The sequence below is a fragment of the Eucalyptus grandis genome, chromosome 11 (assembly GCF_016545825.1).
Source record: "Eucalyptus grandis isolate ANBG69807.140 chromosome 11, ASM1654582v1, whole genome shotgun sequence".
Lineage (NCBI taxonomy): Eukaryota > Viridiplantae > Streptophyta > Magnoliopsida > Myrtales > Myrtaceae > Eucalyptus > Eucalyptus grandis.
In genome coordinates this window covers 19,732,187-19,745,238 of record NC_052622.1, presented here as the reverse complement: position 1 = coordinate 19,745,238, position 13,052 = coordinate 19,732,187, and the positions used below count along the sequence as shown (strand labels likewise).

The 13,052-nt window shown below is 40.4% G+C and overlaps 2 protein-coding genes across 2 annotated transcripts; both read right to left on the bottom strand.

Moving 5' to 3' along the window:
* Window positions 1-210: 210 nt before the first annotated feature.
* LOC104425286 (5-methyltetrahydropteroyltriglutamate--homocysteine methyltransferase) lies at window positions 211-5,125 on the bottom strand. Its single transcript, XM_039304230.1, is given in 12 exon segments — window positions 211-576; window positions 579-825; window positions 941-1,142; window positions 1,244-1,494; window positions 1,614-1,719; window positions 1,830-1,996; window positions 2,103-2,183; window positions 2,561-2,724; window positions 2,816-3,210; window positions 3,258-3,391; window positions 4,604-4,691; window positions 4,776-5,125. Coding segments are annotated over 12 exon segments (2,310 nt in total). The 3' UTR covers window positions 211-451.
* Window positions 5,126-8,448: 3,323 nt separating this feature from the next.
* LOC104440917 (GDSL esterase/lipase At5g45910) lies at window positions 8,449-11,660 on the bottom strand. Its single transcript, XM_039305156.1, has 4 exons — window positions 11,206-11,660; window positions 10,455-10,676; window positions 9,702-9,850; window positions 8,449-8,763 (listed from the first exon to the last, which is right to left on the bottom strand). Exons 1-4 carry the CDS (start codon window positions 11,444-11,446, stop codon window positions 8,449-8,451), a joined length of 927 nt encoding a protein of 308 aa, XP_039161090.1. The 5' UTR covers window positions 11,447-11,660.
* Window positions 11,661-13,052: the final 1,392 nt, after the last annotated feature.

The window sequence follows — 13,052 nt, the reverse complement described above, 5'->3', positions numbered from 1 at the left end:
ATTTTTGGTGCTTGCAACCTATCCATTGGAATATGTTCCTCATTTTTTTGAGTTCGGAACTTGTCCTACATACCCTGAAACCTAGAATATATCTTATCACAAGTTTCAGGGTTAGTTCCATAATCTAACGGAGAAAGCATTGTGAACTTCAATACATCAAGCTTGTGATGCATGTATAACACTTTAAGATCGAGCATTGAAAATGAAAACTTTATAATCAAGTTAAGCGGTGATTTTTTTTTCAAGCACAAGCAAAAGAGGATATTGAAAAAGGGAAGAACAAGCTAAATAGGAGCGAGAGCGAACCACCACCTCACTCACGAGTCATAGTTCCCTGGTTTAAAGTACCAGGACTACGACTCCTCACATTCCATAAAGAAACTCACTTACTGGATCAATAATACGACAGGAATACACCCTTACCTTCAAGAAGAATTGACTGACGAGTACGTTACTCAAACTTTTCTTTTTTAGCTTCGGCAAGTCGGGTGCAGAGGAGCTCGGTAGCAGCAACAAAGATCTTGAGCGCAAGCTTGACCCCAGTGTGTTTACGAGTCTTGAGTACAAAGTCAGGTTAAACCACAATACATTTGTTGTGAGCATCTTGGTGGTTCTCTCAGCAATCTCTTCAGCTGAAGGTATCATGAGAGAGTTGATGTCATAGACACTCGGGCCAATCCCAGCACCATACTGGACTCCCTTGCGGAAAACTGAGAGGAGCTTCTCATCAGAGCCAGAGTTCTCCCTTGTGATGACATCGGCATCCATGTCGATGATTGAGAGGATGATGTCGTTGAAGTGGGAGTAGCACAAGTGAGTGTGGATCTCGCCAATCAATAACAGGCACCGAGTGAAATCATTATACGTGGAAAACAGATCTTCCCACACAAAAGAGAGAGAGAAGAAAGAAAAAAAAAAAAAAATGGAGCTATGAAGGAACCTGGGTAGTATCCTTGACGCCACAGTGAGTGATTCTGAAAGAGTGGACAGCCCAATCCAAGTATAAAGATTGTTCAGACTTTCTCAGTGGTAGACCCTCTCTCAAAGCTGCCTCATCAATTTGAATAATATTAATCCCTGCCTTCTCAAGATCCTCAACTTTGTCCTTGATGGCCAAGGCGATTTGATAGCAAGTTTTGAACCTGTGAAATAAATATCCATTATTCTAGCCCCAAAAGGAGAAATAAAATTTTTTGTTCTTTCATTGATCCCATGTACACACGAAGGTCACTTTCTTCCATACCTAGGTTGGTCATTTCGGACAAAGGAACAGTTGAGAATGGTGATAGGGCCTGTAAGCATTCCCTTCATTGGGCGAGCAGTCATGCTCTGGGCTGTGGTGGACCAGAAGACAGTCATTGGCTTGGGGCGGCTCACATCACCATAGATGATGGGTGGTTTCACACAATGAGATCCATAAGATTGCACCCACCCGTTAACGGTGAAAGCAAAACCCGACAACTGCTCCGCAAAGTATTCAACCATACCGTTCCTCTGTATTGGATACATCCAGATCAAGATGTTAAAGAAAGAAAACATAGTTCATAAGATGCCACCTATTTATCCAACATAGTCTGTCTTAATTACAATGCCAGATTCAAAGACTGTCTTACCTCAGGCACCCCATGAACCAAGACATCTATGTCAAGCTCCTCTTGAAGCTTGACAACTTTGTTAATTTCCTCCTTGATGGCCTTAACATATTCTTCCTCAGAGATCCTATAACGAAGTGCAGTCAAAGGACCAACGAGGGTCATAACGAAAAGGATAACGGCCCCATGTCACATCCATCATTGTTTAATTAGAAAAGAAAGATCTAGTTTACTCACTTTTTGTCCTTGTACTCAGAGTGCACTTTTCTGAGTTCCTCAGTCTGAGGGAAGGAGCCAATGATGGTTGTTGGTATGACTGGCAAAGTAAGCGTCGTTTGCTGAGCACCAAGTCTAGCACTCACAGTTGTGGCACGGCGATGATCAGAGCCCCTCAATGCAGCAGCCTGAGAGAGACGAGGATATCACAAGTTCAAGACACCAGTAATATAATTCTAATTGCTATTTTAGGAAGGCATAGAAAATGAAGGGTAACTTAGTAGGGCAACATACAGCCTTTTGGACAGCTTCGTTTGTGACTTTTGGAGAGGACTTTCTTGATGCCTGAGCAGCAGTATTAGCTGAGAAGAATGCCTGAAAACAGAGCCATTGGCAGTAAGCATTGAAATACTCTCTCACAACATTAGTAATCAATACTTTGGAAATTGAACATTATGCTTGACAAACACCCTAGAGGTGCCAGTTAACAGGCCTAGATTACATTAACTCATATTTTGTCATTGCCACATGTATGTAACTCTGTGCAGCCAGTAATTAAAGAGACCCACGACAAGGTAATTGCATTGGTTTTGGCCGATGTCTATTTGGAATAGAGTAGAAGCAACTAATTCTAGAAAATAAACTAACAATATGGATCACCACCGCTGCTAAACCTAATACCAACAATGACAGTGTGGGCATAGTATGCCACTTTTCAGCATCATCTTTGACAAAAATATAACGGATTGTACCTCGTCCTTTTGTCCAGCCAAAGCCTTGGCCAAAGCATTGACTTCAACGACCTTCTGAGAAGCAAATGCAAGCCATGACTTGATTTCCTCATCCAATTCAGTCTCGTTAACGAGGTCAACAGCAGTGTGCAAAAGAGAGCAAGAGGTGGAGACCACGACTTTGTCTACAGATAAATAAGGAATTTCAGATATCAACTTAAGGATACATAACATGCAGATCACAATATATTGAAAAACATATGCAGAAAGTAGTACCTTTTCCCACGATGCTCTCGAGAGCATGGAGGGTGCTGAGTGTTTCAGCAAGATCATTGGCCCAGATGTTCCTCCCATCAACAACTCCAGCAAAGAGATACTTACCTGTGGGGAAACCGCCCTTGATTAAATCAATGGACTTGTTTCCACGGACCAAATCAAATCCAAATCCAATGACACCCTTGAAGGAGGTAAGAACTTCATATGCATCAGCAGGAACATCAGCAAAATAGGTTTGGACGAGAGCATTCAGGCCAGAAAGACATGACTCTAGTTCCGAGTATGCTTCAGTGAATGCTTGCAGTTGGTGAGAATCGAGATCCAACACAAGGGCGGGCTCATCAAAGTGAATCCATGAAGCACCAGCTGCCTTAAGTTCAGACACGACTTCCCTGCATGATGTTATCATTGGTCAGGAAACGTATTCAAACAAGAGCAAATGAAAACTGCGAGAGAGGAGTTCATTATCCGGAGAAGGGAGAGAGGAGAAAAGGTCGTCTCCACACCCTTTGCAGGCTTGGATAGCAGCAAATAGGAGACTGGGCCAAGAAGGACCGGAACAGTGTCTACTCCAAGCTGGAAATTAGCAAATGAATTCGGAAACAGATATAGCTTTAACTAATGCTAGAATTATGCAACGGCACCAGGGAGACGAAAATCAAACAACAAATTACAACCAACAAAAGAGTCAGAATTTGTCGACGAGGACGAGCGCCGAGAGAGGGCGGGGGAGCTCGATCGAGATCGAGATTTAGGGCTGGGCTTGGCCTCGGATCAGCCACGATCGAGGTCTAGCGAGGCAAGCGGGGGCCTTAGCTGGTCTGCGGGAGCGTCGACCACCGCTGTTGGCCCCGGGTTGAGCGTTGCAGAGGATGGAAGTCGGAAGAGGGGAGAGTCAGGGGATGGTCGGGCAGACCCGAGGCTTTCGGCTGTTGCCATCGAGATCGGAGGTGGGTCGTGGCGATGGCGGCGACGTCCGCAGCCAAGGGATGGCGTGGACGACGAGGTGGAGAACCCACACCCTCCAAGAAGCCCCGATTCCTCGCGCCGGTGAAGACAGAAGCGGCCTAAAATGGGTCGGATCGAAAAACGCACAGAAACCCACAAAAATAAAAATAAAAATAGGGATCCGAATCGAAACGGGAAATCGATCGAGTTTAAGATAGGAATAGAAACGATTATATTTGTTCGTCTCTTCTTGTTTGCTGGGTGATGCTAGAGTTCTTTTTGGGGGAGAGAGGAAGGTGTACATAGAGCTTCAACTGGGGCGAAGAGAGAGAGCGGGCTGAGAGAGCGTGCAGGGTAGAGAGAGAGTGCAGAGGAGGCACAAGAAAGGGGGCGCAGCGAGGAGAGAGACAGAGAGGACAGAAGAGAAAAGAAATAGCCTGAGAATTTGGCTTCGCACGCGACACGTGTCGTGTTCTCGAGGCTCTTCTTATTTGTCACGCCGACAAATGAGACGTACCTCATATTTTCTCACATGTTAGGCATTTCCTTACTTTCTTTTGTTCTCTTCTTTTGCGCCCCACTTTCCTTCCTCTTCATCCCACTCTTCGCCATCTCTCTCGTACTCGTGTTCTCGGTCTAAGAGAATGCAAAGGATGCCTTCCGACCAAAAAAATAAAATAAAATCCGATAGCCCGACCCGATTCGTATTCCGGTTCCGCTTGCATGCGGATCGGGACACTAAAACACAAAACACTTCATTTCTGGGTGGAGCCTAAAATAACCCAATCGAACAGGCAGCTGAGATAGCAAGAACGAGGAAATAATAAGACCAACGTTTACCTCATTGGCCTCCTTGTACTCAGCAACGGCCTTGTGAGAAGCGTAAGAGAAGTTGAAATCAGGACCCAATTCAGGCACCACGTAGTGGCTGGACGTATGAGATGGATGGGTTAGTTAAACGTCGGGGAAAAAAAAAAGATTCACTCATACTTGTCTGAGATGCGTCACTTACTAGTTGGTGTCAAACCACCTGGCCATTTCCATAGCAGGGACGGAGGCGTTCCCTCTAGCCATCGAGAAGTAAACATCGAATCCAATCTCTTCACCATTCCAACCATATCGGGTGGGAACAGCACCAAGCATCATGGTGGCATCAAGCACCCGATCGTAGTATGAGAAGGTGTTCCCGGGAACGTACTTGATGCCGGCACCAGCCATCTGCTTCCAGATATATGTCCTGAGATCAACGGCAACTTTTTGCAACTCCTCCGCACTGCTCTTTCCATCCCAGAACGATTCCAGGGCGAACTTTAGCTCCCTCCTGGGGCCTATGTGAGGATATCCAGCAACGTGGGACGCCATTTTTCTGGATCCTAATACAAACATCAACTACAGATAAGATACCCGGTGTAACTCACCTAGTTACCAAGTCTGAGAAAATGGAGGGATGCGAGCGACGCAAGGGTCTTACCTGTGGGAACGAGACCAACAGTTTGTCGATCGCAGTGATGAGAGTGAGGGATAGAGAGGGAAAGGAAGAGAGGTAACAGGGCGAAGAAAATGGCATGATATTCAATGGGGTATTTATAGAGGTGAAGGCCTATATGATGGGGACGAGACCTTCGACCCCAAATGATAGATTAAGAGGGGGTGAGAAACACTTTTATATTTGAGGTGTCAAGATTTCTAATCTATAGTATGGTGGGGTATGAAGCACTTTTATATTTTGACGCCAGACGCTTCTCATTTTGACTTCACATATAAAAGCGTTTTTGATGTGTTAGTGTAGCGTCTGGCGTCAAAATATAAAAGTGCCTCATACCCCACCATACTATAGATTACAATTGTGTGAGATTTGATATATTTGATGTGTTAGTGTAGCGTTTGACGTCAAATATAAAAGTGTTTCTTACCCCATACGGTAGATTATGATTGGGTGAGAAATCTTGACACATCAAATATGAAAATGTTTCTCATCCCATCGTTGTCTATATCTCTGTCACCCGATCATGATATATACACGCAACTGAAAACATCGATGGCATGCTGTCTTCTCCTCCATTTTTTTTTCAAGGAACCCCTCCTCGGTCGATGCGACTTTTGTAACGCTTAACTTCGCTCCATCCAATCGATTTTTTAATCGTTTCCTTTTCAAGTAACATAGTATTCATCCCCTTTAAATAAATTGTCGTTGGATTCATTTTCAATCGTGCTTAATGACAACGATGAATCAGAGATGATACACAAGTAGAGTTGATTGTTCAGCTTCACCTGACTAATAAGCAATTTAGGCGAGCATCTTCGCATGCTCGTTGCGGTTGTTTCTACACTGACTGATTTAATCGAGTGGCATATCATAACGCCGATGAATGGAACGCATAGCTTGATAAATTAATTTTTCACAGATCAATCTTGATAAGTTTAGAATTTTCCTTTAAATACACAAGCAAATCGGAAATAGGTCAAAATAAATGAGAATTTCATATGAAGGTTATCCGTGTCTCGAATCATGTTGCGGTACTTACTACCACGGGATCACCATTGCAGTGATTTGGAAAAAGTAAAGAATATCACTGTGCCGCTGTCGGAGCAAAAGGTTCCTGCATGAGTTGCTTCATCTTCATCGACAATCCTATTAAGGATCCGACCAAATAAAAAAGAAGAAAAAATCCATCATCGCAGAAAAAGTGAATATTACATTGAAAAACATGCCGATTCTCACCACGTTAATCCCATTCGCTATGGAAGAGGCCAGGCACCGTAGACGACAAGAAAACCCTAGAGAATAATCCTCCGGCTTACCCCTGCCAAGGAGGCTAAAGCAGAACCGGCAGTTGGGCCAAATTTGTGAGGACAGGCAATTCGGAGAGCTAGGCAGACTGCAGAACCAAAAGGCTCTATTAATGGAAGTGAAAAAACCCTGCTTTGTCTTCAGAGTATCCTCAAATATGTGCAGATTAAAGGCCTTCATAAATAGTTCACAAGGTGACTTTGAAGATGGCCGGAAATTCTGAACTTGCACTCTTGCTTTCGCTTGTGCAATGCTACGTGTTCGGATTGTAATTTAAGTAATATTGACATCGACAGTTTTACACGTGACACGACACGACACGCCTACACATCATTTCTCAAAAGCTAAAGAATTTCGACATGCTGGAACTATTTATATATTAAATGTATATTTTTATATATACATGATAGATTATAATTTTTATGATTCTTTAATCAAATTAATTTGATCTAAATTCACAAATAAATAAATAATAAAAATAGAATGAATATACACTAAAAATATTAATCCACCATTTATTAGTATCATTCATTGTTTTAGTTCGACAAATTCAACTCCACTCGAATAATCCATAAAACTTGGAAAAAGATAAAAGTAATCCACATTTAGGACTAGCGTGTCAAAGCATGTCGGAAGAAAAGAGAAAAAAAATTTTGGAGGATAAATTATATGTCACGAAGTGAAAGTTAGAAAAGATGAGAAGAATAAGTTTTTCTTCTTTCCCTTTTAATATTTTTATTTTTATTTTTTACATATTTTTATACTTTGATCCATCATTTATCAAGAAATTTTAAAATTGACCCCGTACGTATCGGAATCACAAGTTGGTATCCGAACTCGTATGTTGGAATTCTGGACTCGCATGTTGGAGAATATCATAAGAGTTGACCAAGTGTCGGATGTTTCGACATCTATTGACTAAATGTCGAAAAGTGTCGAATACGTGTCGGAGTGTTCGATACGACACAAAAATTTTCAGAAAGTGTTGATACTTCCTAGACTGTAACTCTTTGTGAGGACTAAAATCTTGAAATCTGGGAGGAAAAGGGGATCGCAGAGTTGTCATAATTGTTGTTTTAGCTATTTTAATTTGTATCGGAGCATGTCACTAAAATTCCTAAAGTGCTATTTTTTAAAAGCAAAAAGATCAAGTATGGCTTACGTCACAAAAGCATCCTTCTATGACGACAGTCCAATCTCTAGACCACAATTATGTGATGGATTCAACTATATCTACCAGAAATGGAGGATGAAAATTTTCATACAATCCATGAATTACAATAGGTGGAATGCCATCCAGAATGGACCATACATGCCAGCAGAATCCCAGCTCCTTCGTCCGCAGAAACAAGTACTTCTGGAACAACATTTCCACCTCCAGCAACCAAAATTTGATAATTATGCTATGACGTTTGGATCATCTGAAGACTCAAGTTCCTTCCCAACCATTGGACCCACCCTTTCTTTTTTCTGTTTTTTTGTCTGATCGAGATCCCACTGATTGTATTTATACATGTCATGAGTCAATGAAATGTGTGATTTTGGATCCATCTTTTGACATTGTCTGTAATTACTCCACATCCATCTTCTATGTTCATATTATACACGACGCAGACCCAAAAAGCAAAATTTCGTCATAAACACTAACGACAAAAAATATCACGAAACTCCATAGCCAATGCCTAGACGAACTGTAGCTGCATCTTGTCATGCTTCCTGATATCGTGATCCAGCAGAAATTTACGGTGGAAGCACGGAAAATTCTCGAGACGATAATAGAATCAGGCTCAAGCGGAGTATGTAACCTTTGGTAAGATAAACCGTGCTTAATCAACATTTTGGCAGATTAATATATCTATTAATATGGCTACAAGAGCATTTGTCATAGCCTCGGTCAAGCCGCACGATATTCTTCAGTAGGGACGGGCGAAGCATTACTGGATTTATTAGAGGACATTTTTTTCTTCAGTCTCGATGCTACCATCCAATAGAGTACAGATCTCTCAAGGCCCCTTTTCAAATTTTGTAATTCTTGCTTGAGATAGTTATTGTGATACTTGAAGAAGGCATCATAAGCCTTGAGACACCCAGTTCTATTATCATACGCTGATTCATTAGCGCTTTGAAATACGGTTAGGAACATGGAGGTGCAACCTACCGGCAACTGTCCCGGCACCATCAGATCTACAGCCCCTTCTTCTATTAGCATCTGTCATGGTTATGACGACTTGAGCAAGAAAAGTAAGAAGGGAAACTTGATAATTGTAAGACATGAAAAAATAAATAAATAAGAAAGCAATCTTGAGACAAATTAAATAGATCACTTTTTATGTATACGTAAGTCACTTTTGGGAAGTGCTTCATGCACCATAGAGATCATCGGACTTCTCTAATAGGTTTTCTAGTTTCTTTTTACAAAATCAATGTATAATGTTAAAAGCTGGACCTTCTTTTGGTTGGCACAAAATCTTAAATTTATTAGTCACCATTTTAGTTATTGTCAATGTTTGTTTGTGACATTTTAACTTTGTCTTGGTTATTAATTTTAGGATTTTCATTTAGTAGAACTATTAAGGTGTAACCATCGGCCGCGGTGGCTCCGCTGGATAAGGCCCTGCTGATCCTCAGCCCAGAGGTGAAAGGTTCAAAATCCAGGGAATGCGCTAGGTGTATTAAGTGTGACTCAGGGGTGGTGGGTTCTCCTGCTTAAGTGTTACCTGGGTGTTTACGGCGCGGCTGTCGGCTGCAAGCCGGTTCCTCCAGCACCAAAAAAAAAAAAAAAAAAAAACTATTAAGGTGTAGTGATGAGGCATTTCTTTCTCATTTAAAAAAAAAAAAAAAAAGTGATCCTTCATTTCATTACCAGAATTGAACGTTTCGCTCATGGCTAGGAGAAACATTTCACTAATATGCCCTTATAGATGAAACGTAATGATTCAAAGCGATTGTTAATTTTATTATGTGAATTTAATGTTAAGCCCTTGCCAATGAAATACATCACCATTAGTCTTTATATAGAAGTGTTTGCTTTTTGTGGTGATGGCAAGAGAAGCCCAAATTAAGTTCATTGCTCCATTAATAGACATAATTTAGATTGCTTTCGTGTGGAATACATGTCAAGAATCAAGGTAAGTTAGTGTGACATACGCTGACGGCACGAGTGATTGCTCCAACGACAAGTGGTACCAAAGCACGTAGCTGTTTAATGCTTTGACCAGAAAGAGCGGGAAAGTTATAGTCATTTTCACCTATCTCCCCCACCAGAAACAGTGATTTCTTGAAGTACTCGTCACATTCTGCACCCAAAAATCAAGATTTATGATACACGTTTCGTAAAGGTTATACCAAGCATATGTTTCGTAAAAGTCAGTGTCACCACAAAGATCACATTCTGCACCTCAAAATAAGAAATTACAGCACAGCTCGACCGATGGAGGAATTTTTTATCTGCAAGCAGTAGAAGACAGACATCGCCAGCCCCTCCTTTGGTCATTCATTGATTTACGTCTCTATCGCTAATGTATAAGATGGACCCTACAAATACGTTAATAAATAGACGAGCATGACTATTTCCCTAATATGTCAAAAGATACATGTTTCGTGCATCGAATTATTTTGTTTTGAATAAAGGCACCACTAAACCATGAATTTTGAGCAAAATATTCAATCAGGTCCATTAGTTTTCTTTTCCCATTAGATCCTCTAGTCTTTTTGTTTGGGTAAGATCGAAATATGTTTAGAATTGCTGAACTGAACCGGCAATAGGGATCGACCAGACCAAAAGTGATGAAGTGGAAAAAATATATAAATATAAGGAAAAAAGTCACGATCGATTAGAAAAATTAAGGAATCAGTAATGCCTTTACCCCTTTTCTTGAACAATAACAGGTAGAAATATACCTTGTTCGGTGGTGCAGAGAGATGACTTTAAATTCTTGAACCAGCCAAGCTGAACACTCAATGAGTCATTGGTCCACAACGCAATCTTCTGAGCAGAGAAGAAAGACGAGTTGATTGCCGAGGCACCAGCAACTGCGAAGTTCACTCCCTTACGAATACGAACATGTGGACCTTTGGCTACTGCCAGATATGGTGGAAGATATGGCAGTCCAAATGCTTCAGCTGCATTTTCATATTTAACGTTCATCATGATATTTATTATTATATCATTAGTAGCTTTTGAAAAGAGATTTCATTCCAGAAAACCTAAAGTTGGAGGGTATTCATTCCCCGAATATCAGATAGGAATTGTGTTAGATATAAAAAGTTGTCTAAAAAAAGCGTTTACATAATGTCAGATGATCTTTGGACGTGTGGACATTCTTTAACGCACGCTGATCGGAACTTATGCTGTTCCTATTTTCATATAACCTGCTCTTGCTCGTATTTTAAAATCTCTTGAAATAATAATTCAATATAGTTTGCCTCATGCGAAAATAACGAAACCATTTTCATATGAGATAGCATTGTAGTGATGTGCCATTGGGTTATTACTCAAATCGTTTTTTTTGTAAAACATTAATCTATTGAGAATGGATGACGATGCAGATATAGTATATGATTGAGAATGCATGGCGATGCATTTATAGTATATGACTTTATATGAGTGATTGGAAAAGGTAGAGGAGATAAAAGAGATCAAATGGAATACCTATGAAATCAACAATGAGGCGTCCGTCCGAGCATCGACCAGTCGCGTTTCGGAAGAAAGTCTCGCCATAAGGGAGGCTTTTGATGACTTGAAATGCGACCGCCTCGGTACGGGGGTAGTTTCCGGTGTCACTATGAGAGTCGCCCAAGCTGAAGATCGCATGGTAACGACTGTGCCTTGACAAAGCGGGCTTCAAAGGGAGGCAGCAGAGAAAGAAGACTAGTATCTTCATGGCTTTCATGTCGAGCGATGCTGGAAAGTCTCACTGAAGGAAGAGTCTGCTTAGGGTTGAGCTTTAGCCCTTATGTTATCTCATAGAGAGCAACCTTCCAATGGGAATTTGGCCAGGAGAAGCTTTGATTGCTCACTTGCAGTTTCAACGAGGAATGGTACCCTCCCCCTTATCTAATCCTATCTTGAGTCATAAGGGTACAGTAAATCTGCTTATTCGATCCAAGTCATTAGGACTTCGCCACTTCGGTGGCGAATTATTCACATATCGTATTTTTAAAGAAAGCGTGGATTGATTTGCCAGACTAACGTCTGGGGTGGGTACGGACAAATCAGGGGAATCTGTCGTGTTGCGGAAAAACAATTTCTCGAATAGTGACGTTACGGCTAACATAAACCGACAGGGCGCCCAAAACATAAACAAATAAGAATATGCAAGTAGGTATGAAAAGATGTTACATAAAATAAAATTTTATAAGGTACTTTACCATTGAGGATTCTGGTTGGTGTCCGGTTAATGAGATATGCTACAGTGATGATGCATACGCCCCCAAAAATTTCGACGGACAAATGGCTAGAAATTTAATGCGGGTGCAACATTGAGCAAATGGCCATGTTTTTGCTTGATAACCCCATTTTGTTGCATTGTGCCGGTGCATAAGTGCTAATGAATTTGAGCTAAAAATTTCTAGAATATGTTCATTGGAAATCCTAATATTTTTTACAAAAGTGAAATTGAATTATAAAACTTGAAAAAAGTATAAACAAATTCTAAAACTTATCAAATTGATTCAATTGATTCATTCTGTTAACTTCGTCCAATTTGGCTAATAGAAAATACTAACGTGACTTTTTTTTTAATAATTTTCTCTTTTACGTGGCAATGACGTGGTTAAATCATGAAATATAAGATTGAAATGATGTCGCTTTGGTCTAAATCTGATTTTCAATACTAATTTTCTTTAAATTAAATTAAAAATAAGCTAAATTAAAAAAAAAAATCAAATGAATAGGGCTGCACGCAAGGGTTGCTACCTTCTACCGGCGAGGGTTGTAGGCCCTTGCCAATGCAGCCCTCCTCCTTAGCCTTCCCTTTAAAAAAAAAAAAAAGGCCTATTTTAAAATTAAATTTAAATTAGATTTGTATAAGATAACAATTAAAAAAAAAAGTCACGTCAACATTCTCCATTAGTCAAATTGGATTGAGTTAATAGAAGGATTTAATTAAATCAATTTAATAAGTTTTGGGACTTGATTGCACTTTTTATAAGTTTTACGATTTAATTGTACTTTTGTGACAAGTTATAGAACTTTCAGTGCCCATAGCCCAAAATTCCTCAGTTTTAGAGTTAAAGAACTCATAAGCATTTATCATATGTAGTTGTTTTATGACGACTTTGATATTGTTTTTAACCATAGCAAAGAAGAGTCACTGACTAAGATTAAAAAATGTTCAGAGCATGCAACAAAAGCTCGGTACCTTCATATGGAGAGATTATCAAGAGGAAACCCAAATTCAAACATGTCAACATATCTAGTGAGACTCACCTTCACTCAAAAACTTAAGTCAATAAGTTATGATTATGAATCAACTATGATATATTAACCACTACATT